This window comes from Pogona vitticeps, chromosome 5 (genome assembly GCF_051106095.1).
Source record: "Pogona vitticeps strain Pit_001003342236 chromosome 5, PviZW2.1, whole genome shotgun sequence".
Taxonomy (NCBI): domain Eukaryota; kingdom Metazoa; phylum Chordata; class Lepidosauria; order Squamata; family Agamidae; genus Pogona; species Pogona vitticeps.
In genome coordinates, this window is record NC_135787.1 from 129,098,718 (window position 1) to 129,115,887 (window position 17,170).

At 38.9% G+C, this 17,170-nt stretch overlaps 1 protein-coding gene across 4 annotated transcripts in view; it reads left to right on the forward strand.

Annotated features, from left to right (window-relative positions):
• SLC13A1 (solute carrier family 13 member 1) overlaps positions 1-17,170 on the forward strand; it is an 82,491-nt gene that overhangs the window by 41,176 nt on the left and 24,145 nt on the right. For 3 of the 4 annotated variants that reach the window (XR_013536972.1, XM_020803093.3, XM_078376748.1), the window contains exons 7-10: positions 1,626-1,789; positions 12,215-12,334; positions 14,555-14,653; positions 14,756-14,857. Coding sequence is in view for 3 of the 4 variants with exons in the window: in XM_020803093.3 (XP_020658752.3) it covers positions 1,626-1,789; positions 12,215-12,334; positions 14,555-14,653; positions 14,756-14,857 (485 nt within the window). In the remaining variant the exon portion in view is untranslated. The remainder of the gene's footprint in view (positions 1-1,625; positions 1,790-12,214; positions 12,335-14,554; positions 14,654-14,755; positions 14,858-17,170) is intronic. The other variant, XM_020803094.3, reaches the window with a different exon arrangement.

A 17,170-nucleotide genomic window follows, 5' to 3' on the forward strand; every position in this document is an offset into this window, starting at 1 on the left:
AAGAGCATCCCAGCATGCAGAGTCAAACAGGACAGTATATATTGGGAAGCACTTTAGCTGTTTTTTGGACAATTATAAAACAAGCGCATAGATGGAAGCCATGGACCACTGTAAAGAATGTATAGATCTGTTGCCTGATTTTTACGTTATTTTGACCACAAAAATGTATAAGAACTGAATGTAGGCCATTGAGTTGCAACAACTTATTCTCTCCTTGTCATTCTCTCTAGAAAAATGAGCCTTCGTGTACCTTTCTTTCTATCTAACAGGAATTTGAGCAGGAAGAAGTTTATATGGTTATTTATTTCTGTCCCATCCCTTACATGTTTATTTTGGTTATCCTGAGATCCAAGTTCTCTTGTTCTTACCATGTTTCAATTCTTGCACTTATATAAGGCTGCCAATTATCTTTATTTTTAAAGTATTATTGCACACTCGAGAACATCACAGTATCATAGAAGAAGTAGAGACTCTGAAACTTCAGCTGTGTATTATGGGTGCTTCTTATTACAGTTGCATCCAAAATATTCCTTATCATGTTCATGATAAAAAGGTACAAAGCTTTTCTGAACCAAAGCTGTTTTCTCAAGAGGAAACTCCTCTCTGAGTACCCAGTTTCCTGCGCTGAGCAAGGGGGGGTGTTTGGATTTAACGGCCCTTCCATCTCCCATATTCAATGATTTGATCAAACATCTTTGTCCTGAACAGCCTGGCTTATAATTTAATAATTATTGAGTGGCTTTCCAAATAATTTTAAAAGTTGGTATTTATCTTGGTCCAATGGGCAAAATAATAATAATTTTAAAAATTGAACTGTATAATACTGTAATGCCTTTACTACGAACCCAAATATCACAAAAGCATGAAAATGATTTTGAATTCTCCAAATCATATTTTAAAACATATACCCACACTGGCCCTTTAGGAAAGAATTAAAATATGGGTAATTTTACTACTTACCTTTATGAGGACCAACTAAAATAAGCAAACAAAGTTGTGAGTGAGCTTCACCATAGGTTCCATGTGGTTTGTAACCCTTTTAAAGTGATGTCTCTTAAAAGAAAGGCCTCCAGGAGTCTGTCCTTCCTACTGATGGTTCCAGTTCAGTACGCTCCATGGGCTTTACTCCATGAATTTCCATATCCACTTTTTCCTTGCTTTGCTCCTTGAACTTATTTCATTCAGCTCTGGCTCAAGTCTGACCATGAAGTTGTTGGCAGCTTTTTGACAGCATGTGTCCTGCCAAATCTAACCCCACTTTGCTTTAAAAGGATGACTCATCCATTCTTATCTTGAGACACTGATCAGTGCCATTAACCCCTGGCACCAAGCCATTTCTCTATAACTGGAGAGCACAGAAGTGCATTATGGAGTTAAACTCTATTTCAATTTCTATTCATCCACAAAAGGAAAGGAGACCACATTAAATCTTAATGCGAAACTGCTAATATAGTTTTAGAAACTCATTGTTGTTGTTGTTGTTGCTGCTGCTGCTGCTTTAACACAGTACAGTTAAAATCTAATAGGGAGATCTTAAAAATAGCTGAACATGACAATGTCACATTTTATCTATCATTATCTTAATGGGTAAATGTTAATTATTTTTCCTATTTCATCTTTATAAGCAGAAACTGGAAGCAAGTGAAATAGAAGGAAAATATAAAAACAAAAGGGACCACATGATGTGCAAAGTCATGTGCCTGTGTATTGCCTACTCATCTACTATCGGAGGACTAACTACCATTACAGGAACTTCAACCAACTTGATATTTGCTGAACAATTCAATACGTAAGAGACCAAAGTGGTCATTCTTGCTTTAAATTGAATGTTATTCACCTTATTTTCTGCCTCTGCACTGTGTTTCTTCTCCCCCCCCCCCCATTAGTCTTCCATTCCAGTTCAGAGAGCATGCTAGACTTGCCAGGGAGAGCTCCCTCATAACCAAGTCATTCATCACATTCCCCGCCCCCTTGCATCTCTCTTCTGGTGTGATAACCTTAGCCTAGGGTACAAAGACTGAGACTGGTTCAGAGAAGACTGAAGCGAGACAGCTTTCTTTGAGGAAATTCCCCTTTGAGTATCCAGTTTTCTCTATTGATCATAAATAATAAAGTCTGTCCACAGTGTGGTACTATAGGTCAGTTGGCATTATTACAGGGTTACATAAATCCTCTCTTAATCAGCTAATCATTAACATGTTGATGTGCATGCAGATTAACTCCTTCACAATCTCTCTGCAAATTAATGCCATTTTGGCTACATGATAAAAAGCAAAATGTCCAAATGTTTGTGAACTATAATCACAGTCTATTTATCTAGCTTTTATACCAAGGCTTTTTTGTTACGTCTTAGTCCTTGACTACAGCTCCTTAGCATTGCCACATTGGGCAGGATTCAGGTAAAGTTAGAGATTTTTAATGGCTATTATTATTTCAGACAGTTGTCATGTGCTTAAATTTCTTCTTTATAAATCAGTGGCTGAAACCCAGTAATAAGTCACCACTAAAGTAGGCCCTCTAAATCACTGGAGCATATACAAAAGCTGACTCATGAAACTCCCAGTGATTCACTGAATCTACTCTAGTTGTGACTTACTACTGGATTTCAACCAATGATACTTAAAAGTATTTACCTGACTGGAACGTATCTTTTTATTTCTGTTTTACAAATAGGAATGTGAGGTAAAAGGGAAGTGATTGTAAAGCAATGGCTTCTAACAAACTACCTACCTCAGTGAACTCATAGCACCATATGACATGTATAGAGATACAATATGAGAACTGGAATGCATTATCCAGAGCAAAATGACAGAATAAGAAATACATGGCTGTGGTTATAACCATTATTTGGTATGTTTGCTGAACTTTTTCTCTTTTCCACAATCTCACTGAATCCACTGGAACATTCTTGGAAACATGTCAACAATTGGCCCCCAAAAACTTTGCTCACAGCTGAAGATATATGGTGGCAAATTTCATATTATTTCTGAGAAAACTGCTGTTTTTACACTTGATACTAATTGACAAGAACCACCAAATCAATGAGTATTCTCTCACTTTCCCTCCACATCTCAAATATTTCTAACCTGCTAAAATGATTTCTAGATGTCAGGAATTTTGTCTACCTATCACCTGCAATTTGTTAGATGTTGCATCAAGGCTAACTGAATTTTGTACGCACAAAAATATCATATGGTTTCTTTAAAGCAATAAAATAAAAGTATGGACATAATCTAACAAACAAAGACACATTAACATTTCTGAACCTCTTAATAAATAAGGCAAAGGAATAGTGATCACCTCCAGAGCAAATCCATATCTGCTCTACTTCCCTCCCAGCAGGATCCCATTCTGGACTTCAAACAACACAAACCTATGCATCTTTACTTAGAAGGAAATGCGATTGGGTTCACTAGGGAAAGGCCAGAGATCCAAAAAGTTACTTCTCTGAACTAAAATGTCCAGATCTCTTTGTCTGGGAGGTGCAGTCCAATTCCCCCCGCCCACATCTTTGTATAATTGTGCATAGGACTGAGCTGCACAACTCAGTTTATACATGTCATTTTGCTATGAACTGTGGTTTAGTAACATCTTCAGGGTCATTTCTGAAACACTTACTTAAAATGTATGTTATTGATTGTAAAAGCTGCTTTGCTGGATCAGATCAAAGGACTTATAACTCTGTTCTGTTTCCAGCTCCAATCAATCAGATGCCTTTGGGAGCTCCTCAAGGAAGGCATAAAAGGAAAAATCTTTATTGTGAGTGCAATTGCATGGCAGGAAAATTGGATCTGCTGTGAATTCACACCCAGGATGTTTGGTTTCCCCCAGGTTAATTATCTTCAGCTGACCACACAGAGTCAGCAAAGAGAGGAGAGGAATTCAGCCTCGTTTGCAGCTTGTTAACCATTTGAATAATCTCCTCCCCACATCTGGTGCCTGGGTCCGCTTATTTTCTCTTCCCTTCCCCTTCCCCTTCTGCTTCTTCTTTTTTCTCTTAAGGCTTTCTGTCATAGAGCAAACAGAGTGAAAAAAAGAAGGAACTGGCAGAGAGACAAGAGGATATTTTCACTTCTGCTTTGTTTCCAGCTTCTTAAGGTAGCTCTATTATGCTCTGGCTATCCAAATTTCCAGGAGGCACAGTTGGAGAAGAGCTGCCTTAAAACCTCCTCCTCCCGCTCTCTGCTGATTGCCCACTCTTTTTGTTTCTTGGGTAGCCCTGTTGCCCCAGTGATTACCAAGATTACCGGGGTGGGGGGGGAGGAAAAATGAAAACACAGCCATGCACCAGGTGTGTGGAGAAGAGGACTCAAATGGAGCAGGAGCCTCGTGGCGCAGTGGTTAAATCGCTGTACTGCAGCTAAAACTGTGCTCACAACCTGGGGTTCAAATCCCAGGTAGCCGGCTCAAGGTTGACTCAGCCTTCTATCCTTCCGAGGTCGGTAAAATGAGTACCCAGCTTGCTGGGGGGGGGGCAATGTGTAGCCTGCATAATTAAATTGTAAACCGCCCAGAGAGTGCTTGAAGCGCTATGGGGTGGTATATAAGCAGCACACTTTGCTTTTGCTTTACCTGATTTCCCCACTACTGTGCTCCTCTCACTACTGATAGAGGCAGCTGGAATGGCTTTAAATACAACAATTACAAACCCCTTCACATCAGCTCACCACGAGGTCACACAGTCTGAACCAATTCAAAAAAGTAGAGCCCCAGCAACAGAGGGGGAAACTACAGACTAGTGATGGTGGTGGGACTCCAGGCTGATTTGCATTGATTTTATGTCATGTAATCAACAGAAAATAATGTGAATCAGGCAATCCCAATTCCAGTCCATTTCCTGTATTATTTGTCAATATAGTTGCATCCTTTGCCTTTTGTTTGCAGTATTCAGTGTAGAATGCCCATATTATGTGATGAGCCACTGCTCAGCTCATGAGCCCACCCTAGTATTCTGAGTCTTAGCCCATCATTATATCCACTACAGTACCACTGGGTGTAATAACACTTGTCATAATAACTATATAGATTTTTTTCTTTAAATAATTATGCCTGTACTCTCAGTCTTCCCTCGTGTGCACAGAAAAGAGCAGGCGTGTGAACTGGAAGGGGGTGGTAGCCACCACAGCTACTTTGATGATCACTTTATGGTGTATGGACATTTTCAGAACTACAGCTGACCAGTAAAGAGAGATTTCAGAATTAATAGAGCATTTGAGTGAAATGAAATGTTTACCACGAAAAGAAAAGCCGTGAGAGTTCTCCTGTAAGTGGCTGAAAGAGTTTGGATTGAAGCCAGAAAAGGGAACATAAGTGTGGCATGTAGGGTGGTAATTAATTAAGTAGGCATTCGCCAGAAAGGAAATAGAAATTACTGGGATTATATATTTCTAGCAAATTGTGATGTGGACAGCAAATTTTTTAAAATATTTCTTTCATTTCGAGTTATTTTCCGTGGCGTCTCTATCATTTTCACATTTGCTGTACATCAGTCATTGTTTTTTAAACAAAAGAGAAAACATCTTACGAGAGTTTCTCCATTCATGTTTTTCCTGGCATTCCAAGAAGCCTTTAAAACTATTCCTGCAAGAAAAATAGAGGCAAGGCAACAGAAAATCAATCTGCTCCAAAAGCAGGCAACTGTGCAGGAGAAAGATGAAGCATCATCAGACGTTCCAGGCACTAGCTTATATTATCACATTTATTGTTAGCACCACCGCTACCATTGTCATTTGTATGCATACAGTTAAAAAAAAAAAACACCTCACTCACGTACCAACCAATTCAAAAAGCAGGAAGGACCCAAAAATGAGAAAAAAGAAAAAGGAATAGTATGCAATCTGTGCCACCCACCCAACATGAGCAGCACAGTAGAAAAACAGTAAGGAAGCAGGCAGGCACTGGCTGCCTGGCATATAGAGACAGCCACTCACCAAAGCAGCCAACAACATAATACAGTGGTGCTCCGCTTGACAATTACCTCATTGTATGACAAATCCACTGTATGATGAGGTTTTTGCGATCGCTATTGCGATCGCAAAACGATGTGTCTATGGAGAAAATCCACTTTACGATGATCGGTTCCCTGCTTCGGGAACTGATTTTTCGCTTAATGATGATTAAAACAGCTGATTGTTGGGTTTCCAAAGTGGCCACCTGCTGTGCAAAATGGTTCCCCGCTGTGTTAGGGACGGATTCTTCACTCTACAGGGAGCAGAAAATGGCTGCCCTATGGAGGTTCTTCGCTTTACGATGAGGTATTTCGTCCATTAGAACGCATTAACCGGTTTCTAATGCATTCTAATGGGCTTTTTACTTTTGCTTGACAACGGTTTCACTCTACAGCGATTTCGCTGGAACACATTAACGTCGTCAAGCGAGGCACCACTTCAAGAACAGCAAGAACGAAACCAATCAGAACAATCACTCACACAGCCCAATGACACACTGGCACAGCCCCAAAGTCTATTCCCCTGCCTCACCCCAGCAGAAGCAAATGGAACAGCCCCCCCAAAACTCCACCAAAATGTTCACCTTTAACAGACTAAATGCAGGTAAATTAATTAAATAATAACTGGGGGGAGTCAAAGAGGGAAAGCACCACCACCACCACCATCACCCACCCATGGGAACATATACAGCAAATAAAGACATGAAAAGCAAGACAGCAAATAAAGACATGAATCTTTCATGTATTACTCTTTCATAAATTCAAATCATTCTTTTGGCAATCATCAAAAGAATAAGCATTGCACGAAAGAAAGCCTCTTTTGTGTTTTCAGTCTTTTGTTTAGAAGCTGCATCCCTAGTAGTAAAATATTATTAATATAGTTAGGATCTGTAGGCGTCCATGCTATAGCTGATGTACTGTGTTTCATTCGGTTATCAGTTAGTTTTACTATTCCTGGTATTCTTCTAAGTTTTTTAAAAAAAATCCGAAGTGATACAAAATCTTAATAATGTTCTTAAGATTATAAAAACCTTATTGCAGAGCAATAATATTAGCCCCAGGCTTATCCTGATATACCAGTTTTATAGTTATCAGTATTGCAAGTATAAATTACTTTCACTGTAGAATCTTATGCAGATTAGACAGAAATAACCAGAAAAATACAAAAGTAGATGGAGAGAGTAGGAAACTATTAGAAAAACAGATTCTTTTGTCTTCTTTATATAGGACTGTGTGAACAAGTATGGCAGTCCAGCACCCTAAGGTCAAAGATATTTTTTCACTGGAAAGTTAATAGAACAAAATATGTCCTTGAGTGATGATGATAATGCAGTCATAATTGTGATAATGTAATCTTTTATAGTTTATCTTGCTGTAATCCTAGTTCTTCTATTGGAGCACATAGGCTATGCAATTTCTAGCACACAGAAATTGTTACCCCTGATTGTCACAGATGAATTTTGAGTTGGCATATCAGTTCAGAGCTGGGGAAAATTACTTTTTAAGAATGTAATTCCCAGAATTCTATAACTAATATAGCCACTATCCATGATGCCTGGTAGGTTCTGTGAGTTCAAAACAGGAATGGTTCAAATACTTGCACTAATTCCAATATGGTTGCATTCATGTGTAAATGGAAATCAAGTATCCTGCATTAACATACCCATGTGAGCTTATACATGCAACTCATTCATTTTTCCCTTTGTAAGAATGGATAAGCAAAACAGGGAGGAGTAGCTTTATTTCACAGTCACATCTGTAGTTATGATTGTACATTCAAACAAACAAGGATTGTAAGACAGCTTTAGATCAAGTCTTTTGGTTGTTTCCCAAAAACTACTGCTTGTTACATTTAACCTTAACTCCAGTCTTGTTTACTTGGTTTCATGGAAATACAGTGCACACAGCAGCATTGTGATCATTTGCATCTTGGTTTATTAAGCTAAGATTCCTAACTAAAAGCTATATGGGGAAGTGACTATGTCATTTTTCACATGGTGATAGTTTTTCTTTCTTGTCCTAGAAAAGTTTGGCTTTCTGCTAGGCCTTAGGATCATTGTAAATCTGATCTCATAGTGAGAAAATGGACTTTGGAGAAAATGTCAAGGAATAGAAGTATTGGCTAGAAGTCACACTGGAGAATCTCTAGTATTTCAAGAATGAAATACAGTGGTGGCTCGCTACACAGTTACCCCACGTGACAGTTTTTTCGCTAGACATTGACTTTTTGCGATCACTATAGTGATTCGCAAAACAGTGATTCCTATAGGGGAATTTTGCTGGACAATGTTTGGTCCCTGCTTCGCAAACCGCTTTTCTCTAGATGACGATTTTGACAGCTTCCTCCGTGCTCGCAAAACGGGTGTTTTCGGGATCTAAGCTTCGCAAGACAGCAATTTAAACAGCTGATCGGTGGTTCACAAAGCAGCTTTCCTATGGCCAATCTTTGCTAGACAACAACGATTCTCCCCCTTTGGAATGCATTAAGCAGGTTTCAATGCATTCCAATGGGGAAATGCTTTTCACTAGACAATGATTTTGCTAAACAGCGATTTCAGTGGAACGGATTATCATCATCTAGCAAGGCACCACTGTAATGAGAAAGGAGAGCAAGTCATTCTTTGTCTAGCAGCTTTCAGTTATGATGGTCTTAAACACCAGCACATTAAAGTCTTTCTGGTCTATTTGAGGCCTAATAAACCAGCATTTTTAAAAATAAGAAATTAACAAGTCTATCAAATTTAGCTTCTCTAATTTTGTTTTTTGTTTTTTTTATGTGGAATTTGTGAATATTGGTAAATTCTGAAATGAAAGCTCTGTCAAATCCTGGGGATTAGGCAAATCTATCAGATTTGCTTTCTTGCATATTCAGACCTGGCAAATTCTGGAAATTTCTTACCCATCCTAGTTGCTACCAGTTGGAATAGAAACCAACAGCAGAGTTGTTGATTCACCTGAAGCACATCATCAGTGCAGTGATGCCCCCCTGCAGTATTTTGATGACTTTGAAATCTGCAGCAGCTCAGACTGAAGCAGTTTGAGGACAACTAATCTGGCTCCAAAAATTCAGTACCACTTTGGGCTCTTGGGAGAAAGGAGGTTAAGGTGCTTGGGTGTTTTTTTTAAAGTATTTCACATGTTTTGGAACATCTGTACCATAATAGGAAAATATGAGGCACTGAGAAATGGAAGACCAAAGGAGCAAATGTGCAATTCTCGGACCGAGAGCCTTAGTTTTTAGTCAGAAAGTAACTTCAATAGTGCTCTCAGTATACTTTTAGTTACAGTGATTGCGAAAGGGATGTTAAGTCAGTATGAGAAGCTGAGAATGATGCCAACTGAGCAGAAATGGAAATAATTATTTTTAGTCCTATTTTGCATATTGTTGCATAATCATAACTCCCTAATCCCTGCACCTATACTTCTGAAATTTAGCCAAATCCTTGTATCAGGCAACTCAGAGATAAGCAGTGTATAGCCAGCCCTCTAGGTGTTGCTGGACTACAACTTTCAATATTCCTCATGATTAGCTTTGCATGGTAGAGCTGGTGGGAGTTGCAGTCCAACAACATCTGGAGTGGCTCATTTTGTACATCCCTGCTGTACACTGCATGCTATGTTCATGTAAAGAGTCCACAGAAGAACAAGGAAGGATATCAAAGAGGTTCTTTCTCCCCCCAAACAAACTTGAAATACCCATCAGATGTAACAAGGTTAATCTTGGCAGAGTGCTGTGTCTACATATTTTATCCGGTTCTGCTGCCAGATAAAGTATAATTGGCACTTGTTGATTGTAAAAACAACATACCTTGCCAAACAGATCAATGCCTTAGAGTGTCTCCCACCAGAACAATTCTGGCTGGACCATCTGGAAGTCACTTAGACTCTGAAGTGAAGTATGAAGATCAAAGAATAATCAAGTAAAATGGATATACTGTAGTAGGAAGATCAATGAATAGCTATGTATACTTAGACATAGGACAAATTTTCAGTGAATGAAGAGAAAACCAATCAATGCAGCACTGATGTGCATGCAATTTATGTCCTATCATGTGTACTAAAAAAGATCTAATAAATGGCCATGATAAAACTATTGAAGTAGCCCAGTTCTGTTTTTTTAAAAATAAACTCTAATCACTTTAACATTGTAAACTTGTCTGAATTTTATATTTCATATAGGCCCATAATTTTAAACTGGGCAATGCTCTGATACGAATAAAGAAAGATCTGTTTATTTTTCTCCTTGTTGTCACTGGAGAAAACACTGGGTGTTTTGGAAAATGAGATAAGGCAACCCTTGGCCTAGGATCCATGGTGGAACATGACATTCTTCTTCTGAGCCCCTCAGCTGAGGCATCCCCGTCCAAGATAGGAAGGCAGGCTCTAAGGCTCCCCATCTCCACCAGCACACAGCCCTGAAAAAAGACCTAATGCAAGCCAGACCTTTTCTATTTCTTGTCCAATAAAACTTGTCCAGTAAAAGATACAGTTTTACATGTTTTGAAATCAAACCTGAAAACCTTCTCACAGCAAAGTTAAACACGATCAAAGAAAGCTTCCTTTCTCTCTCTTTTTTTATCCCAATGAAAACCTGTTCTCATTATACTGTATATAAAAATCCCTGTGTTTGTTAAGCTATTGATCCGTGTCTGACTTTCTGACTGGGAAATTCAGGTTATTACAATGCAGAGGAGGCTGCGTCATACAAGGGAGCTTGCCGTGCACAAGTCTGACAAAGTCTGTGCTTGCTCCCTAAAGGAACATTCCCAGAGGCATCGCCTCTTATGTCCCTGCCTCAGAAGATGGTATGTCACACAGCAAGGGAGGGTGAGAGACTTGCAAGAGACGGTGACAGCTTGCTTTAGAATTGTGACTGCCCTGAAACTAATTACTTGTAAATATTCTTTTGCTGACAATCACACAGTTTCCATGATTTTGAGACCAGTTTCTACTACTTTACCCAGTGTTTTATAGGGAGCCATGCACAATCTAACTATTTTGTAAAACTTCTTCCTTCACATGTGTACCTGATCACATTCTTTTTCATCAGCTTTGATGATAAGGAAAAAAAAACCTAAATGAGCAACAGTCTAATCCTATGAATGCCTGTAACATAGAGGTATTGTTGCAATATGAGTAGAGGTATCTATCAGCTTCAAATTCCTTTATCAACAACCCACAATTATAGTTGGGATAACAATTACTTAATTATGAAGTGTTTTGTTCTTTTGCAGAGATAGGATTGAGATTGCTATGAAAACTCTGCAACAGCAAGCCACATCAGTTGAATACTATTGTTCAATTACTTTCGCTCAATTAGTGATTTAAGTGGGAGCAGAACTTAGCCTATTATACATAATTGAATTGGTTTAATGACGTTTTTAAAGATCGATTAATTACCATGTAAATAGGCAATTTCATCCTGGTTGTTTCAGAATTTCTTGCAAGGATGACATTCAGAAACCTAAGTACAAATCTAATACAATACACTCCTAAATAGTACCACAAATGTATTATATTTTATATCAATGCAATGATTATAGTTATTTAAGCTTCTATTGTGTTTGAAATACATAGATCAATCAAACTTTTTATCTTGAAGAGTCAGACATATATTAAGCTGATATTTTAGCAAACAGGAACTGCAATACTTGGGAGTCCTAGGGCCAGAATTATTGGTTGTTTTGAAAGGTCATGACAATTTCATCCTAGTGTTGCCTCTTTTAAAAGGCTGGTTCATCCACCAAATCCTTTCCATATTATAGATCCTATGACCACTTCCAACATGTAATATAATATGAACAGGCAACAGAGAACAAAGCCATCTTTTTTAAGTATGACTGCGAAAACATGGAGGAGCCACCACCTCCTTCCTTCACACATAGACAAACTATTTCCTAGATGCCTACAGCGATAATGTTTTTCCTTCCATCTATAAGACAAGTAAAACTAAAGAGGGGAAACAAGATTCAGCAAAGCATTGAAAGAAGGAAGCCAATGTCTTAAGGCCAGTGTTTTGGTACTTGTTTATGCATATCAGTATTTATACCCCAGCTGTCTAATACATGTGCTTTATTGAAAGTAACTACCCATATTTCTGATCACAACAATGCAATAAAAAAGTAAGATCAAATATACTGTAATAACAAAAGCATGTACACAAGAGAAAATACAATCTTTAGATAAAACTTTGGCTTAATGGTTATCTTGCTTTTCATGTACAACATCATTGTCATAACTTGAAGTGTCATTTTCATTTTTATACAGACGGTACCCAGATTGCCAGTGCATCAATTTTGGATCCTGGTTTATTCTTTGCATCCCCATTACTCTTATTATTTTGTTCCTTTCCTGGATTTGGCTCCAGTGGCTTTTCCTGGGGTTTGAGTAAGTATTTTTATTGTGATGTTATTTATACAAAGGGCAAGTATGACAGGTCCATACACAAGGAGTTTAGAGTCCAAGAGAGGCTCATGAAAACAGAGAAATGTGCCACATGGAGTTGGGAAAAGTGCTTATGTATTTCCACATGAATACCCAGTATGGTGTCATGGAAAGAGTGACAGACAAGGGCTTGGAGAACCTTGAGGTCCAAGTGGATCTGGTAAACAACCCCTTAAATATTTCATTTACTTTGAAAGCCCTATTAGGGATGTTATAAGTTGGTTCCAGTTTGGTGGCACATAATACACCATTTGGATGATTTTGGATTATTTGCAGTAAGGTATACCATTATGGGTGTCAGAGGTCTATGAAAGCAAGTAGGTGGATAGATCAAGAAAGGAAAAGATAATAGACTATGTTAACTGGACAAGGAAGCAGTAATTGCAGAAGGAACTAAAGAAGAGGCACAAGAGGGGAGGATGACCATAGGCAACCTGTGGTCTGTGAGCTGGGCACCTTGAATTTTGAGGGTAAGTCACCCCGCTTTCTTGGACCAAAGGATACAATGAAAAGAACTGAGATTTGGAGTCAGCTGATGAGTACTATACTATTTCAAATAGACATTCAGAAACTGAGGACACATTATGGCTCTTCTGACATCTCAGTTTCTGGACATCTTGGGGTCCATAGAAGCAGATGTAACACCCAAGTAAGCCTCTTCCATCAGGGCATGCATAGGAGTTAGTTATAAAATGCTTGATGAGTCAATTCAGCTACAAATGAATTATTCAGAACCAGGGCTTGTGAAATTACTTTGCAAAAATAATTAGTGATCATTGTAATTCAGATCCCAAAAGGTAGTCACCATTATAGTTGCAGGATTTTTTAAAGGAACACTAGTTACTAAGTTTTCAAAAGTAACTACAATAGCCTCTTTCTCCTTTTTTCTTTTTTTAAAAAAATATGCTAAAGAATAAAGCACATCGTCTCTATCATATAGTCCCCTCAACAACCACAGCAGAGCAGGAGAGACAGCAGCACAAGGCACACCTTGAGCCTGTTCTTGAACCATGAGGTATTTCTCCTCCATGATTTAATGAGGCCACACTTCTGTAGTATAAAATTTATTTAAACATTTCCATGTAGTGAGAAAGAAAATTGTCTCCTTTTGAAGTTACAATCAAGCATATCTTAATTAGGCCTGAGTTATTAGAAGGGAATTAATTACATTAAAAATTATTTGTTACTTCCCAGATTGTGGTAGAAGTTTATGTAGATTATTATACTGGATCACTTTAAAATGAGAATGGATGATTACACTTATAAAAATTCCATCAGCAGTCGCTACAGAGAAGGTGGCACCATTCATGTAGTGTTTACTTCCAGTAAACGGCGGGGATCTAATGGTTGTTGTGGGTTTTTCGGGCTCTTGGGCCGTGTTCTGAAGGTTGTTCTTCCTAACATTTCACCAATCTCTGTGGCCAGCATCTTCAGAGGACAGCACTCTGTCCTCTGTGCTGTCCTCTGAAGATGCCGGCCACAGAGACTGGCAAAACATTAGGAAGAACAACCTTCAGAACACGGCCTAAGAGCCCAAAAACCCCACAACAACCAATATGGGAATACTTAGAAAAGAATTAAAGACTGTACACTTAAAATTAACCTAATGTATTCCAAAGTATTTGCATTTGGGATTAGGATGGGAGCACTTGGGTGAATCACTCTGGACTTCTGCACATGGTACTCACTGATTCAGCACACTCATAATACTAATATCTGCTTGTCTGATTATAAAAGATCTTTGTCCATCCGCCCCCCTCAGCTGAAATATTCCCACTACAATAGCCAATACCTGCTGTAAACTGATAAGGCTTAAGCCTCTAACTCAAGTGGAGGGACAGAGATAGAGCTATCCTTGGCCTCAAAGAGAAACCTTTATTCTAAACAAGACATCTGCTTTGAATTATGTATTTTTCAAAACAGATGCCCACATGTCATGTTAATTTTTTGAAATGGAAGGGGATTTCTGAAACGATTTTGGATACAAAATGGAGAAGGAGGCAGGGGTCTCCTGTTCAAAGGGGCAAAGTTAAAAATGTCCACCTAGTGAGTTTTAAGTATTCAAGTAGTTCTTTGGTTTCCACCTAGAGGAAAGGAAAGCTTTTAATATAACCTATGGACCTTTACTTTTAATTCTCATATTAGTATCCATGTTCCTTTCAGTTTCAAAGGCATGTTTCAATGTGGGAAGGCAAAATCAGCCAGAGAACAAGCTTCAGCGCAGGTGATTAAGGCAGAATACCAGAAACTTGGACCAATAAGGTAAGGCAGAGGGCTAAACCCACAGGGGAAATGTAACTGTGATGTCAAAGCGAAGAGCTTCAAAGGGTTATGGTAACACAAAACACTCTGCTTCTCTTACAGCTACCCAGAAATCATCACTCTTGTCCTTTTCTTTCTAATGGCCCTGTTGTGGTTTACTAGAGATCCTGGATTCATTCCTGGCTGGGCTTCACTTTTTCCAGAGTAAGGAAACTGAAACATTTTCAGATGTTTGTATTATCTCTCATTTATAGATTATTCCAGACTGGTGGTTCAAAAAAAGATTTCTATAGACATTTAACTGAGTATAGGAAGTATAGATATAGATAATGGATATTTGCTAAAGCATTATGTAGCTTTGTGGTATTGTTCCAAATATTTAGAAAAATGGGTAAATATTGATGGGAGATTTTAACGAGTGCTACCTATGTCTGCAAGGCGTTGTATTTAGCTGTTGCACTGCACACTTGTACTATTGAATAAACATGTATACTCTAGTCTGGTGGACCCAAATTCAAAGTCAAATTTGTAGCCGCCAGACTTTTGTCCCATGAACCTTTAGCAGGCATATATAAAACATTTCTATTTTGCATTCCATGGACCATGGCTAATAAAGCCAGTCTTGGCCAATAAAATCTTAAAATGGTGGTGTGGACGAAGTCAAGCAGCCAACGTTGTTGTCTCTGAGATACCTTGGAACAGAGGAAAGAAACCTCCAGACCAAATATGGACACCCAGCCCTATCAGACCTCTCGATTTTCCTCATTAACAACCTCTCAACAAAGACCCACTTTTAGATATTGATATTATTTATTCAAAGTTTAGAAAAATTACTTTTTTTGGCTGGAAGATTCTGGAAATTGTAGGCCCTACCCGTAACCTTTTCTGGCTCTGTAATCTGGGACGGGTGACCAGTAAATTAGGTGATACGGCAACCCTAATCACAGACCCCTTGCTGACAGATTTCTACCAGTTTCTACCAGATCTTGAGAGGAAAACATGTCCCAGTTCTCTCCTTAAGTTAACCCTTTCAGTCTGTCATTTCTATTCAGCCTTATAACTTGACTAGACCTTCAAGTGAGAACAGAAAAACCTGAAGTTTCAAAGTGTCTCTTTTAGAACAAAAACAAAAAACTGTGCCTGAAATAACCAACATACAATCTTTATGGGGCAGCTGATTCGATTTCTTATGTCTGGTTAAACTTTCTAATGGGAAACAGGGTACACAGGGACAACTGTTCTCGTTCACCCTGTGTAGGAAGAGGTTGGAGGATGGGGACAAATTGGTAGTACCTCAGTGGCATGCTTGCAGGGGTGCAGTAAAGGCAGGGTTCATATGTGGCCCATACATGGGACTATCTATCTATCTATCTATCTATCTATCTATCTATCTATCTATCTATCTATCTATCTATCTATCTATCTATCTATCTATCTATCTATCTATCTATCTATCTATCTGTCTGTCTGTCTGTCTGTCTGTCTGTCTGTCTGTCTGTCTGTCTGTCTGTCTGTCTGTCTGTCTGTCTGTCTGTCTGTCTGTCTGTCTGTCTGTCTGTCTGTCTATCTATCTATCTATCTATCTATCTATCTATCTATCTATCTATCTATCTATCTATCTATCTATCTATCTATTTATTTATTACGGTCAGGTGACCAGCCCACAAAACATATCCATGGCTAAAACATACAAAATACAGTTCAAAAATATACAAATAATTCACAAAACAAACCATGTGGCCAAAATACATAAAAGGTTCAAAAATGATTATGAGAGGAAGAAGAGAGGTATTCCTCCAGTGCCTACTTCTCCTCTCACCTGTTGCTGAACTTTCTTCACTCAGCCAGTTCCTGGGCTGGACAGACAGCACTGCCTCACCAATAGCTTTGTCAATAGATTGAAGGAGGTTTCACTTTACAGTACCTGAAAGACAAAAGAGGAATAACTACAATCACATCCATAGGAAAAATGCAGATCTTCGGTTCACTAAATTCTTGTAAAACCAACTTGCAACCTACATTACCGTATTTTTCCGTGTATAGAACATTTTTTTCCTAAAATAATTAGAGGAAAAATTGAAGGTTGTTTTATACACGGAAGGAGGTGGAGGAGAAGGAGCAGCCGCATTCAGCCGTCTCTCATGGCTGCCCATTAACAGCTGCCTCCGCTGTCCGATCGCCTCCTCCAGCACCACTGCTGGGGCTCACCTCCAGCTCACATCGCCGCCTTGTCCCCTGCCTGAAGAGAGCCTACCAGTGGTGCTGGAGGAGGCGATTGGGTCATGCAGCTTAGTTCAGTATAGGAAAATAACAAATCCAATCACTAGATGATGACAAAAAAGTCATAATGACTTTTAGGGGTTGGATAATTCAGTGAGTTCAGTATTTGGCTGCAGAGTGAGAAGCTGGGAGTACAGTTCCCCACTGTGCCTCCCAGTCTGTGTAGCCTTGGGCAAGCTGTATGGTCCAAGGTACCCCACAGAAGAAGGGAATGGTTAACCACTTCTGAGTAATCAC